We start from the raw sequence: 27,792 nt of genomic DNA, 5'->3' as shown, positions 1-27,792 counted from the left end.
TTCTGTATGTGTTTGTGTGTCTGTATGTGTTTGTGTGTGTGAGACAGTGTGTGCGAGTGTGTTTGTGTGTGTGTTATGTGCAGTGGCGTGCACAGACCTTAGCAGGGACAGGGGCGACAATTTTTTTTTTTAAGGTGTAGTAATTACATATACTTGACTAATTTCTTTTTGAGTATTTAAGTTTTATTTATTTATTTATTTATTATCATATACATAATTGTTCCATTTCTTTCCATTATCACAAATAATAGTTTAAACCACACATTATTTGGTGAGTAAGTTGAGAGTGAGGTTGGAATTCTATTTTAGATAAGTCTAGTTTTTTTTTTTTTTATATATATTAGAAAAAAACTTGTTGCTGCTACTTTTTACCTGTATTAGATTATGGTGATATTTTATACAGAAATGATTCAGCTTCATTATTACATATGCTCGACAGTTTATCATGGGATTCTGAGATTCATTACGGGACGTAAAGTTTTAACTTATTGTGTACTGGATGCAAAGGTTGACTGGCCTTCATTAAATATTCATAGGTTGTTGCATTGGTAAGTATTTATTTATAAAGCACTGGTTGGTTTGTTACCATTATATCTTACAACTTCTGTTAAAATTCAGAGCAATTTACATTATAGAGATCGGAAGATTCAGAGAACAGAATTTGGAAAAAAGGCCTTTGTTTTTGCTGCTCGCTCGTCCTGGAATACACTTCAGCAAACTTTGAGCCAGCAGTGTTTGGTGCCTTTAAGTGACTTTAGGAGACATGTTGAAGATTTTATATTCCAGAACTTTGGTCAGTGTCAGTGTGTTAGACTTGCTACATCTGTGCCTGTATCGATTGTCCCTTTTTTAAATTTGTATTTGTATTGTTGAATTGTTTTATGCAGCCATTTTGGCCAGGTCAATCTTGGAAAATAAATTTTTAATCTCAACGGATTAACCTGGTAAAATAAAGTTTATAATAATAATAACAATAGCCTATTCTGTTTCTCACAAGAAGGACCGTGGTATTACACTTGTTTGTTTATTTATTTATTCATTCAGACATAGTCTGTGAAAATCCCATGTTTTAGTCATGCATTGTAGTAAAACCGTGGTATTTTTTGAAGTATCTTGGGGTACCATGACAGTATCATGAAATATGAATACTGTAATCATTAAGTACAATGGTATTACCCTGGTAATGGCAGAGTGTCTTTTTGGTACAATGATGGTGTCAAGTTATGGTACTATGGTTTTAAATGTTAGCCTACGTGTCCAAAAAATGGTAATACCATGGTATTTTTCTGATAGTGATTAGACAAAAACCAAAAACCATTCTGGCTTTGGCTGAATCAGACAGCTCATTCAGTTTATTATGACAATATTCTATTAAAGAAATGTTTCTATCAACATTTCTATCACTGAAAGTGACGCAACCGGTCCCATTATAATTAATAAAGCTGTCTACACCAGATATAGGTAATGCAGTAGCAATATTATTATTTTGATGAACTTACAACATAATACATAGAGTGGACTTTTTATCTGACCTTTTACTCATCTGAGGCCATGCCACTTCGATGTTTCAGGGCGAATACCAAACTGCATTTTTGCTCGCTTGAAGGCCACTCCTGTGGGAGGGGATGTCACTCGAAAGCTTGTTCAAACAGAAAGTGAGAAAATGTATCTTTTCTAGTAGGGCCCTTACACAAGACTGTTAGCGAAGGGTACATTCATACAGAAATGCCATGTTTCCTTCAGAGTGCCCACTTCAAGGCCTCTTCACTTTGGAGTGAGTATAGGGCATAGGGTGCATCACTTGCAATTAGAATCTGCCCCCGATCAGCTGTGGTGCGCACTGTTAAAGGTAGAGGCGCAAAAACCATTTATGCAAGGTATGCAATGCATAGGGGCACCATGTAAAGGGGGGTGCCAGCGGCTCACTAAAGGTGGTGCATTCGGCCTCCTCAACCCCTCCAACATTTGAGTGTTTCGTCGGTTGTGTGAACTGTTTTGAGAGCATTGATTATAGTTTGGAGAAATGTATAAAATCGATTGAGAAAAACTGTAATACATTGTTTTGTTTTTTTGTTGCTGTTTTTTCAATTAACATTTTTTATTGATTCGTAGACATATAACAAAGAAAAAACATGTATACACTGAATCATCATTTAACCCCCTCTATTATCCCAATCACCAACCCCACCCTGACCCCCAACGAACACCCCTGGTCACAAATAAGAATAAACACACACACAAAAAAAAAAGAAGAAAGAAAATATAATAATCATACATAATTAAAACTAAACTTCTCACTCAACAGCCCCTCCCCGAGAGTCCCCCCAAAACACTAAATAATTGCCCCATTTCCTATCAAACAAATCCCGAACCCCCAGCCATCTGCTCCCTCCTCGAAAGCTGCCACCCTCCCCATCTCCGCACACCACTCCAGAAATGAGGGTGCTTCATCTGACTTCCATCCCCTTAAAATAATCTGCCTACCAATAATAATACTGGTCATAACCCAATTTTTTATGTGTTTATTCCCCAAATTTATGACCACCCCATCACCCAAAATACAGAGTCTGGGGCAAAATGAAATTTTAGTGCCCAAAACATCACATATAAATCTCTGAACCTTCAACCAAAATTCTTGGATCTTAACACACCTCCAAAAGACATGGGTCGTGTTTCCATCTTCTGATTGGCATCGCCAGCAGGTGGGTGTGTCTTTAAGACCAAGCCTATACAATCTAGAGGGGGTCCAATAGAATCGATATAAAATCTTGAATTGCATAAGGTGCACCCTTGCATCTCTAGATGCAGATTTGATGTTTTTTAGAATCCTAGCCCACACTCCCTCCTCCAATACCAAGTTTAAATCTCTCACATAATCTCTTGATAGAAGTTAAAGCTCCGTCCCCCAGACGCTGAATTAGCAGGGAGTAATACACTGACGCCTCATGACCTTTTCCAAAAGCAGTAATCACCCCTCCAAGAGTATCTACCGTTTTAGGGGGGAGTGTGCTACTCCCAAAAAACAATACAGAGCAGGTGGCGCAGCTGTAAAAACCTAAAGAACTGAGATCTCGGAATCCCAAAATGTTAAACCAAATTTTCAAAAGATCTCAACACTCCACTCTCATATAGGTCACCAAGTGTAGTAACCCCCCTCACAATCCACTCTGACCAGCAGAAAGGGGACTTATTAATACATGATTTAGGGTTCAGCCATATGCTTGAGGCAACATTTAAATAAATGTCCGAATTAAACATAAATACCGAGTGCAAATGTGAGATAATGAGGTGTAACTTCTCGGAATAGTTTGACAGAAAGGCTTTGCAATGGCAAATTAGGGGCAAGAACTTCCTGTTCAATACAAAACCAGGGAAGGGCTCTCTCAGGTGGAAATGACCAAAGAGCCAAATGTCTGAAACGGAATGCATAATAATAAAAACAAAATCTTTGTCAATTGGCCTATATAACTTATTAAAATGTAATCTTGGATGCTTACCATTCCAGGGCCTGTCTCCCTCAGCAGATCGCTGAGTCGCTCGCTCGATTATGTTGAGCAGACTCGGAATGAGCCCGTCCAGAAATCCCACCATATTCTGACCCTCTGCTCGCTCAGGAATTCTAACAATTCGACCGTTGTTCCGCCGACTACGATTTACCATATCCTCCAACTTTTCCCAGACACGCTCCAAGTCTGCTTTGGTAGCTAGAGGATTAGCAGCTAACTCTTGTAAGCATCTCAGTGAATTTCGTCTCCATGGCAGTGATCGATAGACGTATTGCAGCAAGATCCTCCAAGTCAGCAATGACCTTCATCAGCATTGCCAACACGTTCAGCAATTCATGCCGAATATCTTTCACCTTATATCTTTCACAATATCTTTCACAAGGAGTCAGACCAACTGACTCCTTGGTCTGAGGCCTCCGGGGGGATGTCAGCTTGAGCACGTTAAGTGTCTTTTAATGTCTCCAGAGCCTGAGGATTTTGAATTCTTTGACATGTTGTCTTCCTAGAACAGTTATGGATCAGGGTCTCACCGGTTTATATCATTAAAAGTATCAAAACTAGCAAAGTGCGCAGAGCTCACTGTTCACACATCCGAACCTCGAATAGTGTCACCGTAATACATTATTGTTTGGTTTTTAGGCCCATTTTAGTTATTGCACAGTTATACTGTATTTTGTAAAGCAGAAATGTTAAATGCTAAAATAATAAATGAGTTTTATTTGATATATGCACCTATAGTTCTTTAAATTATTTAATACATTCACAAAAAACTCTTGTCTTAGACTCAGCCTTTACTGGTCTTGGTCTCAACTCAAACTCGAACCTCTTATGGTCTTGGACTGGACTTGGACTCGGATGAGCTGGTCTTGACTACAACACTGGTTGTTAGTGTCTTACTATTGATATTCTGGTCTCTTGATATGACTTGGGTCCATAAGTAGCATTTGATAGAAAAAAGCACGCTGAATTGTAATAGATCAAGAAAAAAATACATAGCATTAACAGTGCTTGAATTTTTGGTTGTATATTTATGCTATGAATATTCAATTGGATACATTTTTCACAAAACTTAATAAAAAAATTCAATAATAAATATATATATATATATTCACCTTTCAAAGTTCAGTTCCAAATCTTCATTATGACATTTCACCTCAGTGTTTCAAATTCTGTTGGAAATTCAAACTTGCTCACCCTTGCACTGCAGGAAAAGCAGTGTAGTGTAAAATCTTCACTTGCTGCTACTAGGCTTCAATTGGGTGTTGATAAAGACCAAGAGCAACATGGAGAGGAAGAACAATATATATATATATATATATATAAGCCCAAATAGTTTTGCTAAAAATGTATGTCCTCATATGTGGACAGCGGGACTACGTTGTGAAATTTAAAATGATACCAAGCTATAGAAATCCTTTTTTCTTTCTTTTTTTTTTAATCAAATTGTTTATGATGTTTCCAGGAGTGTTGGTTATTCATGTTTTTGCGATGTTACAGACATTACATCAGAAATTAGCATAATTAATTCTAATTCAAAGAAATGTCCAGCATCATCCAATCACTGCCAACCATGTTAAAATAAAATGATACATTATAAATTCTGAATCTATGTACTGATTATCATTGTCACATGTCTGTCAAACATGTTGAGTGATCCAAACATCATCTGCAGCCTGAAACTGAACTTTAAATAGGAAGGATTGATTGAATGCTGCATAGAGAGCTATAGGATGTGCACTTGCTCCCTATTTAGTGAGTGACTAAACCTCCAGTGTGCTGTCTGTTTGTGGCACACTAGGTCAGGGGGCGGCATGGGTATAAACGATCAAGGGGGACAACCATGTTTACTCTACAGCTTTTTTCAGAAATGTCTAAAACTTTTGCACAGTGCTGTAAATATACACGCTAAAACAAGTTCTCAATTATACAAAGAACTTCCTTAAAAGTCCTTTGTTATTCTCTTAGATGAAGCTGCTCTATTGGGAGAAAATCCATCCCAACATAGCAGATGTACATCTCTGAGATGTCTGTTTTAGATCTTTTCATCTGGAAAGCATCACAATCTAATGAACATATGCTAAACATCTTAAAAAGAACAGATTTACAAACAATCTAAATCATAAACGTCTCAAAGACATTTACTGAATGTCTTATTGACATCCAAGAGGAAACATCTTATAGACGTATTGCAGATGAACAAACTAGCTAAAAATACATCTTCCAGATGAAAACACATCAAATAGATGTCTAAATGATGAACATGCTATCAGGGTCTTTGGGTTTATCCGAATTTCCAACTATTTACTTGATCTTGTTGGACCTGAAGATTATTTTTGCTCACTGTGATTACATGCTGCTCTAAAACTTGAAGAGCAGTGGTATGGTTTCTCTCCAGTATGGACTCTCTTGTGTTTTTTCAGGTGTTGTGACTGAGTGAAACTCTTTCCACAGAGTGAGCACTTGTACGGTTTCTCTCCAGTATGAATTCTTTGGTGCTGTTTCAAGTGTCCGGTTGCAGTAAAGGTCTTCCCACATTCAAAGCACATATGAGCCCCCACACCGGTATGTATTTTCTGATGTTCTTTAAAATAGGAAAGGCGTGCAAAACTCTTTCCACAAAAAGAACACTTGTAAGGCTTCTCTTTCGTGTGAGTTGTCAGATGTTGTTTTAGGACTGAATTCAAAGCAAATGTTTTATCACATTTATCACATTCAAATGGTCTTTCTCCAGAGTGACAACGAAGATGATTCTTGAAAACGGATGCAGATGCGAAACTTTTCCCACAATGATGACACGTGTAAGGTCTCTCTCCTGTGTGAATTCTCATGTGTTTATTAAGACCTTGTTTAGTAGTCAAACTCTTTCCACACTGAGAGCAAGTTAATGAATTTTTGGCTGCTTTTCTTTTATGCTTTTCTGGTGAGAAATTCTTCTTAGTCTTTGAGTAATTCAAAGATTTCTCTCCAGTTGTGAAATCATGATGTTTCTGAAACTTAAGTTTCTTCTCCACTTCATTCCGTTCGTGATTTTCCTCTTTCACTTCCATCAGCTCTACAATGAACACAGTAAATTGACAAAAATCAATTCAAGAGGGACAGGTTTATGCGATTATATACAGTTGAAATCAGAACTTTACATACACTTAGGTTGAAGTCATTACAACTTATTTTGTAACCACTCCACAGATTTCATATTAGCTAACTAAAACTTTGTGATCTACATCACCTGAAGCTGTCTGGAAAGTTTAGAGTGCATCTGGACTGTGGTCTGTGTAATTCTTCCTCTCCTCAGTCAGGAGTGAACTGCAGTGCTGCTCTCATGCATCATCATTAGAGTTTAATGTGATCTCATGTTATGTTAAATGAGATCAAACAACTATTCGACTATGACAATTTTTGATTGTCGACGTTGTCGATAACATCGACTAATCGTTTCAGCCCTACCCATTGCAATTTTGGTGGAAAAGGGCTAGCAGTGGTACAAAGTTTTCCTGAAAGTTCTCAATGGTGAGCTGTTACGAACCACCGAAACAAACTCAAAAACACATTTGCTTTGTCCAGATTTTGTTCTAAATGACATCACACCAGTTCGTTCTTCTATTTCATATGAAGTATGCAGGGTCCTTTAATGTCCATGATGAACTGATATGACTTTGGGAAATATTTAATAAAAAGATGTGCCTTAAAGACAAAAGAGAACATATAAAATGACAATAAAAAAAACAAAGGAAACTTTTTTGTTCGACTTTTCAGTGATAAATCTATTAACAGATCCTGACATGGCAGTCGATTGTTATGAAAATGTTTAACAACAGAAAGAAACATACCTGAAGGAGGAATAAAATCATCATCATCTTCATCACTCTGTTGTTCCTCTACTTTGATTTCTCCTCTCGTCTTCAGATTCCTGCAGTCCAGCAGCTTCACTGAACACATCTTCACTGGTATCTGCAGCAGCTGCTGTTCTCCAGCGTGGATCACATCCATCTGAACACGAAAACATCATCATTATAATGGACTGACATTCATCAAACTCTAAAAGATTATTATACGATTATTAGGGGTGAAACAGTTTTAGGTACAGTATTTTCTTTGTTTAGAAAAAAAATATTACTGCCAAATCTAAAGAATAATCTATTTGGTAAACACTACAACAGGTTTGCCCTTAAATAGAAAATCATTGTTTTACAACAGTAACCATAGTTTAACCATGGCATTTGAAGTAAAATCATAGTAACCACAATATAAACATGGTTACTGACATGGTTACAATATATAGTAAAATCATGGTTACTACAGTTGAAGTCAGAAGTTTACATACATTTAGGTTGAAGTCATTAAAACTAATTTTTTTAACCACTCCACATATTAAATATTAGCAAACTATAGTTTTGGCAAGTCCTTTAGGACATCTACTTTGTGCATGACACGAGTAATTTTTCCAACAATTGTTTACAGACCGATTGTTTCACTTTTAATTGACTATCACAATTCCAGTGGGTCAGAAGTTTACACACACAAGTTAACTGTGCCTTTAACCCTCTGGGACGCCGGCGCGTCCTGCTGGATTTTTTCCTCATAACAGCGGAAACAACTTAAAATACTCTGTCATTTTTGGGCATACAGATGAGTGTAAGACATCATTAGAGACTATAAAGGGTCTACTTTTATTTGTGTACACTCACAATAACAACAAAACCTTGTGCTTTTGTAAAATAAAGAAAATAAACAGGGTGCGCTTTCAGCCGTCTCTGTCTCCGTGAGCATCTTTCTGAAACACCTCACAAAAATGAAGTGAAACTCCGCAAATACTTATCACACAAACTTGAAACATATGTCTAAAGAAAGCTTAAAATGTCTACTTTAAATAAAACAATTCAAATTTAAAACAAATATTCTCCTGCATGTATGAAACAAAGCGATGTACAGTTTCTCCTGGCTCAGCTAATTATCGCTAATGTGATCACACCCACCAGCAGAGCGCGCTATTCATACGATAATGTGCTGAGACGATCAATGCAAATGGTAAACGCCCCCAACAATGCCTTAAAACGCATCAAGTTCATTCACTTTTCTGCGTGTTTGGAAGATGGCACGCTACACAGGTGAGGAAGCACCTGGATAGTGACGAAGAGTTCACATTTTCCTCAGAAGAAGAGCGGGAATACGACGAGGAACGTTTGCATTTTGAAGAGCGACTTGATCCAGCCGAGGATACAATTTCGGATGAGTAAGTCATTTAGTTTTACTTACATATTAGTTGACGTGCTATTTTATATAAACATGTACATATTTTACTAGTTGGACTATTTCCAGACATGCCAGCCAGGATTCAGAGTATTGAAATTTGAAATATGTCCTAATAGGCAAGTTTTAGTTACATTTAAATGTTGTTTCGGCTAAAGCAGGTATTTCAATTGTATGCTGTATGATATATGATATGTAATAAAAAATAATATGAATGTTTAGAATATATTTTAACTAATGTTTATGCTGCCTCATTATCATCAACGAAGCTTGTGCTTGCAAATATCTGTTCGGGTGTAAGTGTGTAAAATGTGCTGTAAATATGCCCATATTAGAAAATCAGCATATTAGAATGATTTCTGAAGGATCATGTGACACTGAAGACTGCAGTAATGATGCTGAAAATTCAGCTTTGATCACAGGAATAAATTGCATTTTACAATATATTCAAATAGAAAACAGTTATTTTAAATTGTAAAAATATTTCACAATATCACTGTTTTTGCTGTATTTTGGATCAAATAAATGCAGCCTTGGTGAGCAGAAGAGACTTCTTTTAAAAACATTAAAAAATCTTACAGATCTATAAACTTTTAAATGGTAGTGTAGGTCTAAAGTTTTTAAGTCTTTATGTAAAGAAAATGTATAGTCAGATTACTTCTTTTAACTTAAACTTGATTTTTTGAATAAGCTACAAACAATACATTCAATCATTAAGTCTCCTCACATTCATTCTCTCTCAGGGGAGGGGTCTTCTCAGGTGTGAATCACATCAATATTCATGATCATACACGCCTCCTCGCATATGGCCTTTCTAACACTAAAAGTGTCTTACAAAAGTTAAATGACTATATTGTTTTGTATGAACGAGTGATCAGGATGGTTTTCACATCATTTTTGTAGCAAAAACTCTAAGCTACAAGATCCAGTTCTCAAAAGTCTTTACAAATATTTAGTATGTGTTATATGGCCTTATTTCAGTGACTTAACATTTTTGTTTTTTCAAAAACCACGCATAAACGTTATTTTCTCAAAAATACAAACATGTACATACATGTTGTTCACATAGTATTGTAGCCCAGTTTGTGCTGAATACAGTGTTTTCAAACTTTAGCCATTAATATGTTTTTAAGCAACTGAAAAAAATACAAATGTCAAGGCATGTCAAAACTTCTCCAGGGCCCAAAACACCCTCAGACCCCAGAGGGTTAAGCAGCTTGGAAAATTCCAAAATATTATGTCAAGCCTTTAGGCAATTAGCTTCTGATAGGACTGAATTTGAGGTGTACCCGTGGATGTATTTTAAGACCTACCTTCAAACTTAGTGACTCTTTGCTTGACATCATGGGAAAATCAAAAGAAATCAGCCAAGACCTCAGAAAAAAATATTGTGGACCTCCACAAGTCTGGTTCATTTCTTGAGAGCAATTTCCAAATGCCTGAAGGTGCCACGTTCATCTGTACAAACAATAGTACACAAGTATAAACAATATGGGACCACGCAGCCATCATACTGCTCAGGAAGGAGACGCATTCTGTCTCTTAGGGATGAAGGTAGTTTGGTGCGAAAAGTGCAAATCAATCCCAGAACAACAGCAAAGGACCTTGTAAATATGCTGGAGGAAACAGGTAGACAAGTATCTATAGCCACAGTAAAAACAAGTCCTATATCGACATAACCAGAAAGGCTTTTTAGAGGAATGTCCTCTGGTCTGATGAAACAAAAATGGAACTTTTTGGCCATAATGACCATCATTATGTTTGGAGGAAAACGGGTGAGGCTTGCAAGCCAAAGAACACCATCCCAGCCGTGAAGCATGGGGGTGGCAGCATCATGTTGTGGGGGTTCTTTGCTGCAGAAGGGACTGGTGCACTTCACAAAATAGATGGCATCATGAGATAGGAAAATGATGTGGATATATTGAAGCAACATCTCAAGACAACAGCCAGTAAGTTAAAGCTCGGTCACAAATGGGTCTTCCAAATAAACAATGTTGTGGCAAAATGGCTTAAGGACAACAAAGTCAAGGTATTGGAGTGGCCATCATAAAGCCCTGACCTCAATCTGATAGAAAATGTGTGGGCAGAACTGAATAAGTGTGTGCGAGCAAGAAGGCCTACAAACCTGACTCAGTTACACCAGTTCTGTCTGGAGGAATGGGCCAAAATTCCAGCAACTTATTGTGAGAAGCTTGTGGAAGGACACCCAAAACATTTGACCCAAGTTAAACAATTTAAAGGCAATGCTACCAAATACTAATGCAGATGTAAACTTCTGACCCATTGGGAATGTGATGAAAGAAATAAAAGCTCAAATAAATCATTCTCTCTACTATTATTCTGACATTTCACCTTCTTAAAATAAAGTAGTGATCCTAACTGACCTAAGACAGGGAAAGTTTTCTACGATTAAATGTCAGGAATTGTGAAAAACTGAGTTTAAATGTATTTGGCTAAAGTGTATGTAAACTTCTGACTTCAACTGTCTTTAGAAACTACAGTATTACTGTTATAAAGCCATGGTTAGGTGCATCAAACAGGGGGGCAGTGGTGGCTCAGTGGTTAAGGCTCTGGGTTACTGATCAGAAGGGTTGTGGGTTCAAGCCCTAGCACCACCAAGATGCCACTGTTAGGCCCTTGACCCTATTTGCTCCAGGGGTGCTGTATCATGGCTGACCCTGCGCTCTGATATGTGAAAAAAAAGAATTTCACTGTATATGTGCAAATGTATAATGTGTGATAAATAAATAAAATTATTAATTATTGTTATTATTATTAATTAATTATTAATGATCTCAACCATGATTTCTGCTCAGAAACCCATGGTGACAGCAGTCATGGTTACTACAATATTACTATATTAAAACCATGGTTAATTCTTGCCAGGGTCCTTAACTAAAAAAAGACAATTTCTCTAATTACTAAATCAACATTTTAACTTAATACCTGCACTAATACGCTATGTGCAACAACATAAAGAGCACTTCAAATTTATCTCAACATATATTCAATATTCGGAAGCTGTACATCACTATAAAAGGAATAATCTTGCTATTAAAATGCATACGAGAAGGGATGTTGTGATAATGCGGCTCGAGTATTTTAATAATACATGGAAATCCCACATGAACACCCCAAGTGCTTTAGTTATTGTTTTATGTCTGTCCAAATTAGCACTGAGTGCCTGCTTAAAAATGGAAGGGAGTGTGTGCAATTTCAGCTCACCTGTGGCTCTTTCCCTGGGTGATGTCTGCGTAAATGATCAATCATGTATCAATGTTTTACTATAATGGCATCTTAATGCTATTAATCAAAGCACATTATTGACGCTTGCAATAGATTACAGCCAAGCGTGGAAACAGGAAGAACTCGCGTGTGCGTTTTAAACCCTCGCTCGCATTTTTTACATAAATGACCAGTATACGGCACTCGAACAGTGCCTGTTTTGTAAACGTTTTTTGACCATCGCTGTTGTAATTGACTGCAAAAAGAAAATGTTCCCAGAAAGGATAAACGCATGGGGATTCTCTCTCAGCGGATCGTTTTCTCCACTTGCCATTTTCAACTACACACAACGTGTGCAGAACAGTGATGTCATCAAGTTGACCCACGTGAAACACAAGCGGAGCTTGTCCATCTACAGAGCCATACAGGAGCATTAGCGGAGGATGTTTGACCCTTTGTTTTTTCACCAAACCTTGTGCTCCAGATGCATCATTAAACTTGAGGTGAACCGCGGTGCCAATACTTACTGAACCGTGGGTGGCGAACCGTACGGTTTGGTTTTTTACCGAGAACCGTTACACTCTTAACGATTATACACAAGAACAAATCTGTAAAAGAAAATAACTGTTTCTGAGATGGTATAATTGGTTAGCTTGCTAACTACAGAAACATAAATGATATGTGATTAAAGGTCATGATAAAAAAAAATTTATACAATGGTTATAGCATATAAAAGTTGATCCTTTACACATTTGGAGTGTGATATAAAGGAGAGATCAGTCTAAGGAATCCATGGGTTTAATTTACAATATCAGTCTGTTTCCCAGGGTGGTTAATAGGGCTGCCCCCAACCAAAGATTTTCCTAGTCGACTAGTAGTCGTTAGTTTAAGCCATTAGTCGACTAGTTGTCGCAGGTTTATGATATTTAATTACTTAAATATATATATTTTGGGGGGCATCAGAAAATGGTATGAGTTCCAGGGCTGAGAAAGAATGTTTTAAGATTAAGTAACATTGCTAACACTATTCTACATTACAGAAAATACTAAACCATAATAATGAGCCTTTAAAATATACATTTTACAAGCACATGCACAAAGCGAGTCGCAGTGACACCAGCAAAAGCGGTAATGATTCTGAATGTGTCGGAAAAACCAGCAAGGAGACTGTCTGATCATTTAGTTAATTTATAGAGAGAAATGCACATTAGGGTTGTGCCGACAGACTATGATCAGAGTGATCGCCAGTAGCTGATGCCTTTGACGATGTCAAGATGATATTTTGCTCATTTTCCTATGTATTAAATTATTATTAGGCTATTATTATTATTATCAAATTAATATTGCAAATAATTTGCCCATAGACACACAGACACACGCTTGAAGAAACACAATTTATTATATTATTAAGAACAGATGACAGAACAGCCGTCTATGCGCATGTATGACACGCTGTTTTTTGGAGGCGTGCAGTCTCGTGGAACACGTGTATGTAAAGGGTTCTCGCTCTTCCTTTGTTTCAGTCTTCTGAAATTTTTTTACAAGAATATTATCGTATATGAGAATGCTGCAAATTACCTCATTAGAGCTGTTCAATTCCAGATATTTGGGAATCGACTCCGATTCCTGGTTTTGGAGTCGATTCCAGACTCATATTTTCGATTATTTTTTTATTCCGAAAAAACAGGAGGTAAAGTTAAATCTCATAATAAACAGCTCACTACTGTTCTTTGCACTATTTATAATAGCATGAATGACATTTACTATTAATAGGTCCATTCTAAAATTAAATCAGGGCCTGTATGCACATACCACAGCGCAACGCTTCAATCCCATGAGATAAATTTGAGGGAAGTTTGAGTAGATGCGGCTGTATTTCGAAGAACTGCCGCAAATAATCTTAAAAGCACCATTTAACCTACAATTAAATTTTCTGTTTCCACTCATGAGTTCTTGTTTAGAAAGAGGTTTATTTTATAATGTACAGTAACTGTCCACTACCTTTTGTACACTGAATAAAATGTCCAAACAATACACTTCTATTTAAAAATCCAAGCACACTGATCATTAAAACTTTAACATACAGATTTATTGATGTGAACTAGGAAGCTGACTCAACTCTGCCATCTCCTTGTTGCAGACTTGTGTTGTAACATCGGGGATGTTGTTATTGTTTGCCAATTTAATGTCACAAATTTAGCATGTTACTTGATTTTAATCCAAAGTAAAAAATACCAGCAAACAATACAGGTCTGGAGAGCATATGTTGAAGGGCTTGTGTGATTGTGAATACAAATCAAAATCAAATCAAATCAAATCACTTTTATTGTCACACAGCCATATACACAAGTGCAATGGTGTGTGAAATTCTTGGGTGCAGTTCCGATCAACATAGCAGTCGTGACAATGATGAGACATATACCAATTTACAATAACATCAAATTAACACAACACAATTTAAAGCCTAATATACACAATTACACACAACACAATATACAAATAATAACATACACTGTACAGTATACAATACACAATATAGATACACATTATTCAATAAAAAAAAAAGTATATATAGTATATATAGAATGTACAGTAGGTTGTATTGTACTGTATTGACATTCAGGCTGTCGGTTGATAGTAAGTTGTTAAGAGATAATATAATATAATAATAATATAATTTATGACAGTCCGGTGTGAGATACAAGAGTGATAAAGTGCAGTGCTGATGTATTTTGATTGTGGGAGATCAGGAGTTCAAAAGTCTGATTGCTTGGGGGAAGAAGCTATCATGGAGTCGGCTGGTGCGGGTCCTGATGCTGCGATACCGCCTGCCTGATGGTAGCAGTGAGAACAGCCCATGGCTCGGGTGGCTGGAGTCTCTGATGATCCTCTGAGCTTTTTTCACACACCGCCTGGTATATATGTCCTGGAGGGAGGGAAGCTCACCTCCGATGATGTGTCTGGCAGTTCGCACCACCCTTTGCAGTGCTTTGCGGTTGTGGGCTGTGCTATTGCCGTACCAGGCGGAGATGCAGCCAGTCAGGATGCTCTCTACAGTGCAGGTGTAGAACCGTGTTAGGATGTGGCGGTTCATTCCAAACTTCCTCAGCCGTCTCAGGAAGAAGAGGTGCTGATGAGCCTTCTTCACAACGACTTCAGTGTGGATGGACCGTGCGAGTTCCTCAGTGATGTGGACACCCAGGAACTTGAAGCTGCTGACTCTCTCCACTGGTACTCCATTAATGGTGACAGGACTGTGTTCTCTGTCTTTTCTTCTGAAGTCCACCACAAGCTCCTTTGTCTTACTGACATTGAGGGAGAGGTTGTGCTCCTGACACCAGTGTGTCAGAGTGTGCACCTCCTCTCTGTAGACTGTTTCATCATTGTCAGTGATCAGACCTACCACCGTCATGTCATCAGCAAACTTCATGATGGCATTGGAGCTATGTGTTGCCACACAGTCATGTGTGTACAGGGAATACAAGAGTGGGCTGAGAACACAGCCCTGTGGGGCTCCAGTGTTGAGGGTCAGTGATGAGGAGATGTTGCTGCCTATTCTAACCACCTGGCGTCTGCTTGACAGGCAGTCCAGGATCCAGCTGCACAGCGAGCTGTTTAAGCCCAGAGCCCGGAGTTTCTCATCTAGCTTGGAGGGCACTATGGTGTTGAATGCTGGGCTGTAGTCTACAAACAACAATCTCACATAAGTGTTCTTTTTTTCCAGGTGGGAGAGAGCAGTGTGTATTGTAGATGCAATGGCATCATCAGTGGAGCGGTTGTTGCGGTAAGCAAACTGCAATGGGTCTAGAGAGAGAGGCAGCACAGAGCAGTTGTAATCTCTGATTAGTCTCTCAAAGCATTTGCTGATGATGGGGGTCAGAGCAACAGGACACCAGTCATTTAAGCAAGTGATTTTGGATTGCTTTGGTACAGGCACAATGGTGGATGTTTTAAAGCATGTGGGGACTACAGACAAGGAGAGTGAAAGGTTGAAAATGTCCGTAAAAACATCAGCCATCTGGTTCGCGCACGCTCTGATGATGCGGCCCGGAATGCCGTCTGAACCCACGGCTTTACGGATATTCACCCATCGGAAGGTTCGGGTTACATCCACTACAGAAACGGAGAGTGAACAAACCTCTGTAGCTTCAGCCGCAAGAGCTCTCTCCGCGAGGGCGGTGTTATTTCCCTCAAAACGAGCTTAAAAAGTATTTAGCTCATCCGGGAGAGAGGCAGCGATGTTCCTGGTGGAGTTTTTATTCCCTTTAAAGTCCGTGATCATGTTAAATCCCTGCCACATGCTTCTAGAGTTGGTGGTGTTGAACTGTCCTTCAATCTTGTTCCTGTACTGGCGTTTTGCTGTTCTGATAACCGGCTTGTTCATGCTCCTCCGCGTTCCCGGAATTAAAAGTAGAGGTCAGCACATTAAGTGCCGCGCGAACATCGCTATTTATCCATAGCTTCTGGTTCGGATAGATCTGTGTTGTTCTGGTCGGAACGACGTCCTCTACGCACTTTCTGATGAAACACAATACGCTATCAGCATAAAGCTCGATGTTGTCGTCAGAGGCGGACTGGAACATCTCCCAGTCCGTGTGATCAAAACAGTCTTGTAGCGTAGAGTCTGATTGGTCCGACCAACACTGGATCGTTCTGAGGGTGGGTGTTTCCTGTTTCAGATTCTGCCTGTAAGCGGGCAGAAGCAGAATGGAAGAGTGGTCCGATTTGCCAAATGGTGGGCAGGGGAGGGATTTGTAGCCATCCCGGAAGGGAGAGTAGCAATGGTCCAAAACCCGGTCCCCTCGTGTGTTGAAACTAATGTGCTGGTGGTATTTTGGTGCAACTGATTTAAAACTGGCTTTATTAAAGTCCCCGGTCACAATGAACGCAGCTTCAGGGTGCGCGGTTTCCTGCCTGCTTATACTCCCATACAGTTCCTTGAGTGCCTGGTCTGTGTCGGCTTGTGGCGGGATGTACACAGCTGTGATAATGACCGCTGTGAATTCTCTCGGTAGCCAGAATGGTCAACACAGAAGCATGAGAAATTCCAGATCAGGAGAGCAGAAAGACTTGATAGAGTGTACATTCCTCTGATCACACCAGGATTTGTTGATCATAAAACATACACCACCACCTCTGCTTTTATCTGAGAGGTCTTTCGCTCTGTACGTCGGTGCACGGAGAACCCCGCGGGTTCAATGGCTGAGTCTGGAATCTCCGCAGACATCCAAGTTTCCGTAAGGCAGATAATGCAGCATTCCCTCGTCTCTCGTTGGAAAGAGATCCGCGCTTTCAGCTCACAGAGCTTGTTATCCAGAGACTGAATATTTGCCAGTAGAATACTGGGTAGCGGGGGTCGATTTGCATGGCGTCTTACTCTGATGAGAACGCCGGCTCTGTTTCCCCTTTTCCTCCTGCGTTTCCGCGTCCGGGCTGCCCAGACAAAGGGCTCCACTTGCGTGTTTGTAAACAGCGGGTCGGCATTGAGGAATTTGAAGTCTGGTTTACGGTGTGAAATTGCTGAACCAATGTCCAAAAGTGTTTGTCTGTCGTAGACAATAAGGCAGACAAAATCCAAGACAAAAAACATAAGAATTGTAAACAAAACAAACAAAACACTACCATGTTGTGTCGGAGTTCGCAACGCAGCAGCCATACTCAGCGCCATCTTAAGTCCATACAGATGAACAAACGGAGCGGATTTACAGATGCTGATGGACTACAAAAGACTCAAGAGTCAGGTTGATGATCGTTAAGATGCAGCAATTTTATAATTCCTTTGTAAATAGTTTTTGTGCTGTTAGGTTTCTGAAATGTGTAGTAGTTCAGTGGTTGAGGAAATAAACAGTCTAAAAATTTCAACCGGTTTCCCCGAAAGAAATCGACTCCAGCTTTGGAGTCAATTCCAATATTTCAATTAAATTCTCGATTCCCAACGCCTCAGAATCAAGGAATTGATTCCCAGCCCTAGACCTCAGACCATCTCAGCTCAGGAGGTGCTTTGAGTTCAGTTCACTTTTATTTCCACAGAGCAGTTCATTGTGAGCGCAACTCTGCAGCCTATAAATCTGTGATTAAATCATAAAATAACACAAAAACACCTCCAACCATGATTTATATTTCAGTGATTATTATCATCATTATAATTATTATGTTTTACATTTAGAATTGTTTTTATTTCTTCATTTGTGTAAGTAATTTTCCGCCTGCATGTTTAGATGGATACTTGCCTGACGGTAAATGGAAAGGTGGTTACTTATATATATATATATATATATATATACTGTATATATATATAATTTTTTTATATCACTTCATTATTTTATTTGCTTTTTCGTTTCGTTTGGAGAGTAACTTGAATTTAGAAATGTACTTGATTTAAGTTTTTCGTTTTTTAAATAAATAAATTAAATTTTCAATGCAAAATCACTAAAGCAAGAATATTCACCAATCCCTCAGCCCGGGCGTTGACAATGTAATTTGATATTACAAATATATATATATATCATGAAGGAGGGAACAAAAATGTATTCACACACATGATGTATTTTCCCAGACAACGAAGTACCCGACTGGTAGAGAATGAAGCAGAATGAAGCACAGATGAAGCAGGTTCGTTGCCAAAGACATGTTGCCCTTCACAACTGTTGTAAAACCATCCTTCAAGAAGTTGAACACACATTTTAATTGCACTTCATTTTTTCCAGTTTCATTTGAATTTTTAGTTAAAATAAATAAAAAATAAAGTTAAAAGTATGTCTTGCTTCATTGTGTAGGCTTAACGCTAACCCTGCTTAACGAATATTACCCCATAGGACCACCTAGCATCCAACCAGCGGTAATACAGGTGCATCTCAATAAATTAGAATGTCATGGAAAAGTTCATTTATTTCAGTAATTCAACTCAAACTGTGAAACTCGTGTATTAAATAAATTCAGTGCACACAGACTGAAGTAGTTTAAGTCTTTGGTTCTTTTAATTGTGATGATTTTGGCTCACATTTAACAAAAACCCACCAATTCACTATCTCAAAAAATTAGAATATGGTGACATGCCAATCAGCTAATCAACTCAAAACACCTGCAAAGGTTTCCTGAGCCTTCAAAATGGTCTCTCAGTTTGGTTCACTAGGCTACACAATCATGGGGAAGACTGCTGATCTGACAGTTGTCCAGAAGACAATCATTGACACCCTTCACAAGGAGGGTAAGCCACAAACATTCATTGCCAAAGAAGCTGGCTGTTCACAGAGTGCTGTATCCAAGCATGTTAACAGAAAGTTGAGTGGAAGGAAAAAGTGTGGAAGAAAAAGATGCACAACCAACCGAGAGAACCGCAGCCTTATGAGGATTGTCAAGCAAAATCGATTCAAGAATTTGGGTGAACTTCACAAGGAATGGACTGAGGCTGGGGTCAAGGCATCAAGAGCCACCACACACAGACGTGTCAAGGAATTTGGCTACAGTTGTCGTATTCCTCTTGTTAAGCCACTCCTGAACCACAGACAACGTCAGAGGCGTCTTACCTGGGCTAAGGAGAAGAAGAACTGGACTGTTGCCCAGTGGTCCAAAGTCCTCTTTTCAGATGAGAGCAAGTTTTGTATTTCATTTGGAAACCAAGGTCCTAGAGTCTGGAGCAAGGGTGAAGAAGCTCATAGCCCAAGTTGCTTGAAGTCCAGTGTTAAGTTTCCACAGTCTGTGATGATTTGGGGTGCAATGTCATCTGCTGGTGTTGGTCCATTGTGTTTTTTGAAAACCAAAGTCACTGCACCCATTTACCAAGAAATGTTGAAGCACTTCATGCTTCCTTCTGCTGACCAGCTTTTTAAAGATGCTGATTTCATTTTCCAGCAGGATTTGGCACCTGCCCACACTGCCAAAAGCACCAAAAGTTGGTTAAATGACCATGGTGTTGGTGTGCTTGACTGGCCAGCAAACTCACCAGACCTGAACCCCATAGAGAATCTATGGGGTATTGTCAAGAGGAAAATGAGAAACAAGAGACCAAAAAATGCAGATGAGCTGAAGGCCACTGTCAAAGAAACCTGGGCTTCCATACCACCTCAGCAGTGCCACAAACTGATCACCTCCATGCCATGCCAAATTGAGGCACTAATTAAAGCAAAAGGAGCCCCTACCAAGTATTGAGTACATATACAGTAAATGAACATACTTTCCAGAAGGCCAACAATTCACTAAAAATGTTTTTTTTATTGGTCTTATGATGTATTCTAATTTTTTGAGATAGTGAATTGGTGGGTTTTTGTTAAATGTGAGCCAAAATCATCACAATTAAAAGAACCAAAGACTTAAACTACTTCAGTCTGTGTGCACTGAATTTATTTAATACACGAGTTTCACAATTTGAGTTGAATTACTGAAATAAATGAACTTTTCCACGACATTCTAATTTATTGAGATGCACCTGTATATTCGTTCATCGTATTACGTTCGTCGGTTTCCTGTGGAGTTTTTTTTTCACCGACCAACTGACCAAGCAAATCTTGGTCGACCAAGACTCTTCTCATCGACTAACTTTTGGTCGACTATTAGGGGGTAGTCCTAATCAGCATAAAATACACTACCGTTCAAAGGTTTGGGGTCACTTGCCTGAAATGTTTCTCATGATCTTAAAAACCTTTTGATCTGAAGGCGTGTGCTTAAATGTTTGAAATTAGTTTTCTAGACAAAAATATAATTGTGCCACCATATTAAATTGTTTAATTACAAAACTAAAAGTTTATTTAAAAAAAAAAAAATTGTTTTTTGAAATTGATGACTTGGACCAAATAATAAAGAAAAGCAGCCAATAAGTGCCCAACATAGATGGGAACTCCTTCAATACTGTTTAAAAAGCATCCCAGGGTGATACCTCAAGAAGTTGGTTGAGAAAATGTCAAGAGTACATGTCTGCAAATTCTAGGCAAAGGGTGACTACTCTGAAGATGCTAAACACTGCTAAGCACAGTTTTGATTTATTTTGGATTTTTTTTGTCACAACATAATTCCCATAGTTCCATTTATGTTATTACATAGTTTTGATGACTTTACTATTATTCTAAAATGTGAAAAAAAAGAAAAAAAAAAAGAATGAGTAAGTGACCCTAAACTTTTGAAAGGTATATTGAATCACAAAACAAATTTAGTTACTCCCTGCAATTATTTACAAAATATTAAGGATATAAAAGAACACAAGGAATCTTAAAAGTAAACTACTAAAGTGTAAACCATATGTGAAATATGTCTTCACACTTGTGAACTGGATGTAAAATGTACCTCAGATTTTACCTCAGGAAGCCTCACGTAAGAATAGTTGTGCGCATATTTAACAAACAGGGCATTTCTTTGCACAGGACAGTTTTTAAAACTTAAAAGCACAAAACATTAAATTACTAATGTGTCATTTAATGTTCGATTTCATCAAATGACGAATAAAAGTAGATTTTTAGTGCCGTTACTTTTACCTCAGCGTCCGTTACGGATCAAAGTGAGGCGCATGCGCAGTAATCTAATTATCTTTTTTAAATTTAAAATTAAATTAAGTTAATTAAATTTTTTAAGAAAAATTTCAACGTTTTTTAATTAAATTGACTTAAGCAAGTCAATTTAATTAAAAAACGTTGAAATTTTTCTTTGACATAAAGGCTCAGTAAAATAATACATACATTCCATTAAAAAATACTAAAATTACATATACTAAAAACCCAAAGGCAACAGTACAATATGAGTTATAATATAAGTCCGTAAACTGGTTTAAATTCAAACAGAAATTTGTCTCGTGTGCCCGTTAAAAAATGATCTTTCAATCACAAAGACTGAAAAAATATTAATAAATCACAATTTAATCAAGTAAAATATTTAGCAGATTTGGTCAATTGTCCTTTTGTTGGAAAATATTTTGCCAAAGAGACACACTGACTGTCTCTACAAAAACAATATATTTATGACGTCAACTGCTAGAGTCATTTATGGGATTAACGACGTTTTAGAACGTAACCACGACGTTTCTGGAACGTTAGCCGCCAAACTTCTCAAAGATAGAACTTTACCAATAACTCGTCAAACTGGACTAAAATATAAACACAGACAGAAAGTGTAAATAAACCTGTTCTTGAGTGTTTTAGTTTATTTGTTTACCTCTTGCATATGACAGTAATCCCAACAACGTGTACAAAAAATATAAATCAAAAATAAATATAAATCTCAAAAATGATGTTGAACACTTACCGAACTGAGCGCTCAAACTGTAGCTGAGTCCAAAACCGCCCCCTATCCATCATTTCTTCTTGTGTTTTCTGTAGGTTTGCAAAAAAACGTATGGTGAATTTCTGCCACCGAATGGACCGGAGTGTTGATGAGTTTGAGAATAGCTACATCTGATTAATCAGCCCTGTTGTCTCACTTTAAATACATTATATGGGCAATTCTACCGAACTGGTGCAAACTGTAGTCCCATAATAAAAAATAACTATTATATATATATATATATATATATATATATATATATATATATATATATATATATATATATATATATATATGTATATATATATGTTATGAATATGTTATGATCTATTAAAACCCAAGGCATTAATTAAGATAATAATAAGCTAAATATATACAAAATCATAATTTATACAGTACTTTCTATTAGGAGGTGGCTGTCCCAAACCCTCTCCCTTAAATTTCAATATATGAAAATAATACTTAATTTTTTTTTTCAATGTTGTTTTTAAAAGTTGTTTTCTTTTAAAGTTAAGGTAAATTATTTAGATTCTATTGATGTTTAATTTTTAAATAATTCAACTTTATTTAAAAATGCTGTTCCTCATTTTTATGTCACTACCGAAACACAAAATGTTTTAGTCCATTGGCTGAGCCTGATTTTAGCCACACCCCTGCATTTCTGACAAGGAAGTGAGACTGCATCTCTGTCCATCATGGCCAGATGGTGAGTAGTTCCATCACATCATTTTGAAATAAATGTGCTTTAAAATCTGAAAAATAACATTAAGAACTGTCACTACCGAAACACATTCTGAAATTAAATCAGCTTTTTTTGGGGTTGAATTTAAATATTCTGTTTTATGTAGGTACAGCTGTTTAAAACATATGAGTATTTCCTAATAATCATAAGCTAAAATTGGCTAAAATGAAAATTAGCTAAAAGTTTCACTACCGAAACATATACTGTAATATTTTGTAGTGACATGATTATTTTAAGCAGTGACAAAATGTTATCTTCAACGTCTCATTTTAAGGAAATAATTACAAGCTTTGAATAGTTGCACATACATAAAACATAACATTTAAGATTAAAACCCCAAACATTTTTGAGTTATGCTCAAAATTTGCTAAAATTGTCACTACTGAAACATATACATAGACATACAGTATGAGAAAGTTTCGATAATGATGTGATTATTTCAGTAGTGACAAAATGTTATTTTCAATTATTAATTTTAAGGAAACAATCATAAGCTTTGAATAGTTACATAAAAACATTATTTTAGATTTAAACCCTTTTTTTAAATTGAAGAGAATATGTGTTTCGGTAATTACTTTCTTAAAGTTACACACTGGTTTTTCAGACTTTGGAGCACATTTACTTCAAAATGATGCAATCTGACTACTCAAAATACCACCAAGATGGACAGGGATGCAGTCTCACTTCCTGGTTGTATTTTTCTTTGAGATGTTGGATCTGTTTGTTTTGTTACATAATTTTTGACACAGAACACACCACACAAAGATGTTAAATGAATGCAGAAATAAATAATAAAACACTTCACTCTTTATCCTGTCATGTTTTTGGTGTATACGTCTTCAACATTGTCTCCTCTAAATGTTTTACTCATGAACAATCAAAGGTTTTGCATCAGTACGGCTGTTTATTTGTGATTTTTTTCTCCAAAACTTCTTATTTATTACATACAGTGCACAAAATAAATGTGTATCTGTGTATATATTTACTATCACAGCATATCTAGTCTAAGGTTTTAAATTGGGTGCATAAAATTTGTACAAATTAGTAGGACAGAACAGGGATGGATAATTGTATCACTTTTTGATGTTTGCATATGTGGCTATTTTCATGACAAAAACAAAAGTTAAAATATAATAAAAGGTATAGTGATTTAAAATTTATAAGTCTACAAAACTCTAAAATTGATTTAGGCCTATCAAAAGATCCCTAATGGGTTCTTTGAGCAAGGTGAAACGGTTCTATATAGTTGTTTATGGAATCGCAACATTTGACTTTTGTTTCATTTTTAAATGTAGCTTTTGTTTTATTACCAGAAGAACCTTTAATGGATATGTGAATTAAACAGTTCATATAGATAATATATCACTAAGAAAGTGAAATAACCATATTAAACACATTTAAGTATTATTTAGAAAAGCATTTTAAAAAGTTTGTATTTACAAAAACACAAGCAATAAATAATGCAATTCATAATGCAAAATGCAATAGTTATAAGAATTGACTTAATAAATCCACAGGTTTATAATAATAAGCGTAATTAGAAGTAATATTATTTAATATACAGTACATAAAATCATATATAAAATATAACATTAAATCATTAAAATTTTTGTGATCTCTCAGGCCAGGACGAAACTTTTCTTCATTGTGCTTGCTTAAATAATGGTGTAAGACATAAAAGACAACCCAGCAAACACAGAACGTTACTCTAACGTTAGCATTTGGTTCTCATTTGGTCATTTTTTGGGGGGAACCAATTCCTAACGTTCTAGGAACGTTCTCTTTAGGTTTTTTTTTGTTGTTGCAATCATAAACTAACGTTCCCAGAACCTACACAGAACGTTCCCAAATGGTTATTTTTAGGCTTTATTTTTATAACCATAAACTAACATTCCCAGAAAGTTGCAGGAAGGTTTTGTGTAATAACTTTATAAGAACCTACACAGAACGTTCCCTAATGGTTATTTTAGGTTTTATTTTTATAATCGTAAACTAACGTTCCCAGAACTTTGCAGGGAGGTTTTGTGTAACAACCTTATAAGAACCTACACAGAACGTTCGCTAATGGTTATTTTTAGGTTTTATTTTTATAACCGTAAACTAACGTTCCTAGAACGTTGCAGGGAGGTTTTGTGTAACAACCTTATAAGAACCTACACAGAACGTTCCCTAATGGTTATTTTTAGGTTTTATTTTTATAACCGTAAACTAACGTTCCCAGAATGTTGCAGAGAGGTTTTGTGTAACAACCTTATAAGAACCTACACAGAACGTTCCCTAATGGTTATTTTTAGGTTTTATTTTTTATAACCGTAAACTAACATTCCTAGAACATTGCAGGGAGGTTTTGTGTAACAACCTTATAAGAACCTACACAGAACGTTCTTAATGGTTATTTTTAGGTTTTATTTTTATGACCGTAAACTAACCTACCCACAACTTTGCAGGGAAGTTTTCGTGGGACAAACTATAAAGAACTTATACGCCTCAATCTGGGTGGTGGAGGACGAATCTCAGTTGCCTCCGCATCTGAGACTGTCAATCCACGCATCTTATCACGTGGCTTGTTGAGCGCGTTACCGTGGAGACTTCACGGTATTCTCCATTGCATCCACGCACAACTCACCACGTGCCCCACCGAAAACCACATTATAGCGACCATGAGGAGGTTACCCCATGTGACTCTACCCTCCCTAGCAACTGGGCCAATTTGGTTGCTTAGGAGACCTGGCTGGAGTTACTCAGCACGCACTGGATTCGAACTCGTGACTCCAGGGGTGGTAGTCAGCATCTTTACTCGCTGAGCTACACAGGTCCCTCATATACTCATTCTTAAAAAATACAATTATCTAAAAAAAAAAAAAGTATTTTAACTTTCAGACTAAAACCAACCATATTTGTTATACACTTGATATGCATAGGTAACTTATTCCACTTCTGTGCTCATAAGTATTCATAAGACTTCTGGTCATACGTGGTTTTAAAATGACAAAGAGCCATAATACTCTTCCTGTTATTGTAACAATGTTTTTCACAAATCTGTGAAAAATAACTACTAAAATAAGCAGGAGCTCTTTTGTTGATTATTCTATGTTCCATTTTAAGTTTAAGGTGAATTGCTCTACATTCAATTGGCAATCAGCCAAGATGTCTAAAATGGGTTTCATCCACACAAGTAAAACACTGAATCCCAAAAACTAATCGAATTTATTTATTTTGAGATGCTTGTAACCTTCCCATCTACATCCGAGACAATTCAGACATCCACAAATTACAAGCATAGTCAAAATAACATTGCACTAAACATGATGCAAGTAATCTTAAGCAATCTCTATCCAGAAATCCAACATGTCTAGTAAGAAATTTGGTCCTGGCATTAATCTTGCCAAGAACTTTCAAGGCCATACTTGCACCACTTAGGCTATTGTCAAGAACGCAACCAAGATAATTGACTGATGATCTATTTAAAATTACACAGTCACCAACCTCGACAGCTAACTCAGCAGCCCTGTGTAATTTATATTTAGAGTTAAATAGTATTGATTCCATTTTGCCAAGATGTAGTATAAGTTTATTTTCTGAGAGCCAATCTCTTACCTTACAGAGTTTCTCACCTAATTTCTCCTGTATTTTACAAGCATCCTTACCTGAAACCAATAGTGCAGAATCATCAGCATATAAAAATCACAAGTTACAATCACAAGCAGCTTGCATATAATTTATATATAACAAAAACAAAAGAGGACCGAGTACACTTCCCTGGGGAACTCCATTAATTACAAGTGTCATCTCTGAAAGGATCCCTCCAACTTCTACCCTTTGAGCCCTCCCAGTGAGATAAGAAGTCAACCATGCAATCACTGTATTCAAAAAACCGATCACACTTAATTTTTGTAAAAGTATTGAGTGATTTACTGTATCAAAGGCTTTTTAAAGGTCCAAAAGAAACATACCACACAATTTTCCATCATCAATCTGTTTCCTAATATGATGTTAAATATAGTAAACAAGTATCTGTGGAATAAGTCTTCCTAAAACCTGACTGCAAATCATAAATCAATCTATTTTTGCATACAAATTCATACATCTGTTTATGCACAACCTTTTCTAAAATATTTGAAGCCACACTAAGGATGGAGACCAGATGGTAATCCCCAGGATCATATCTATTCCCTTTCTTATATATTGGAATAATTTTTGCTATCTTCATATCAGATGGTACTCTTTTCAAGTGATAGATTAACAATATATGTAATAGTCGGTGCAATGAAATCTGCAGCATCTCTTAAAAACCTAACTGGAAAACAATCTAGACCAGTTGCTTTAGACACTTGTAATTATTTTAACATTATATGAATCTCTTCTACTGTAACTTTAATGAAAGAGAAAGAATCTGGTATCTTAACAAAATCAATCCCATAACCTTTACTTGAAGGCAACCTTTCTACTAAGCTATTAGCAACAGATGAGAAAAATAAGATTAATTTGTTTGCAACTTTACTTTTACTTACAAATTCTATCTCTCCATCAAAATCTAAGCCCATTTTTGATGAACCAGGTTTCGATTTACCATAAAGTTTGAGCTTATTCAGCACCCACCACACTGATTTTGGATCCCCCTAGTTCACTTTTAATTGTTCAGTGATAAAGATACTCTTTGCTTCCCTTATACTTTTTTGTACTCAATTTCTAAGTGCTTTAAATTTATCATAATCCGCTAAATTCTTAGTTCTCTTATAAATGGATAGGGCCTTATTTCTACTTTTTGTTATTTCTATTATCTTCTGATTCATCCAAGGACTGGATCTTTATTTAACTCTCACCCGT

At 36.9% G+C, this 27,792-nt stretch overlaps 1 protein-coding gene, 1 long non-coding RNA gene and 1 pseudogene across 7 annotated transcripts in view; 1 reads left to right on the top strand and 2 right to left on the bottom strand.

Moving 5' to 3' along the window:
• The window catches only part of LOC127419870 (zinc finger protein ZFP2-like), an 80,861-nt pseudogene extending 77,047 nt beyond the window's left edge, over positions 1–3,814 (bottom strand).
• Positions 1–27,792, top strand: part of LOC127419889 (uncharacterized) — a 172,910-nt gene that overhangs the window by 43,542 nt on the left and 101,576 nt on the right. The window lies entirely within an intron of this gene.
• LOC127419881 (gastrula zinc finger protein XlCGF7.1-like) overlaps positions 4,474–27,792 on the bottom strand; it is a 380,158-nt gene continuing 356,839 nt past the window's right edge. Inside the window, exons 1-5 of one of the 5 annotated variants that reach the window (XM_051661691.1) lie at positions 26,580–26,701; positions 22,206–22,273; positions 10,067–10,211; positions 7,334–7,493; positions 4,474–6,558 (exon numbers count right to left, since the gene is read on the bottom strand). In XM_051661691.1, the coding sequence (XP_051517651.1) occupies positions 5,834–6,558; positions 7,334–7,493; positions 10,067–10,168 (987 nt within the window). In that variant the 5' untranslated portion in view covers positions 10,169–10,211; positions 22,206–22,273; positions 26,580–26,701 and the 3' untranslated portion in view covers positions 4,474–5,833. Of the gene's footprint in view, positions 6,559–7,333; positions 7,494–10,066; positions 10,212–22,205; positions 22,274–26,579; positions 26,702–27,792 lie in introns of those variants that run through there. The other 4 variants (XM_051661692.1, XM_051661694.1, XM_051661695.1 and 1 more) reach the window with 4 other exon arrangements.

Source organism: Myxocyprinus asiaticus, chromosome 29 (genome assembly GCF_019703515.2).
Source record: "Myxocyprinus asiaticus isolate MX2 ecotype Aquarium Trade chromosome 29, UBuf_Myxa_2, whole genome shotgun sequence".
In the NCBI taxonomy this organism is placed as follows: Eukaryota; Metazoa; Chordata; class Actinopteri; order Cypriniformes; family Catostomidae; genus Myxocyprinus; species Myxocyprinus asiaticus.
Note: the sequence above shows the minus strand (reverse complement) of the source record. Positions and strands in the feature narration are given on the sequence as shown.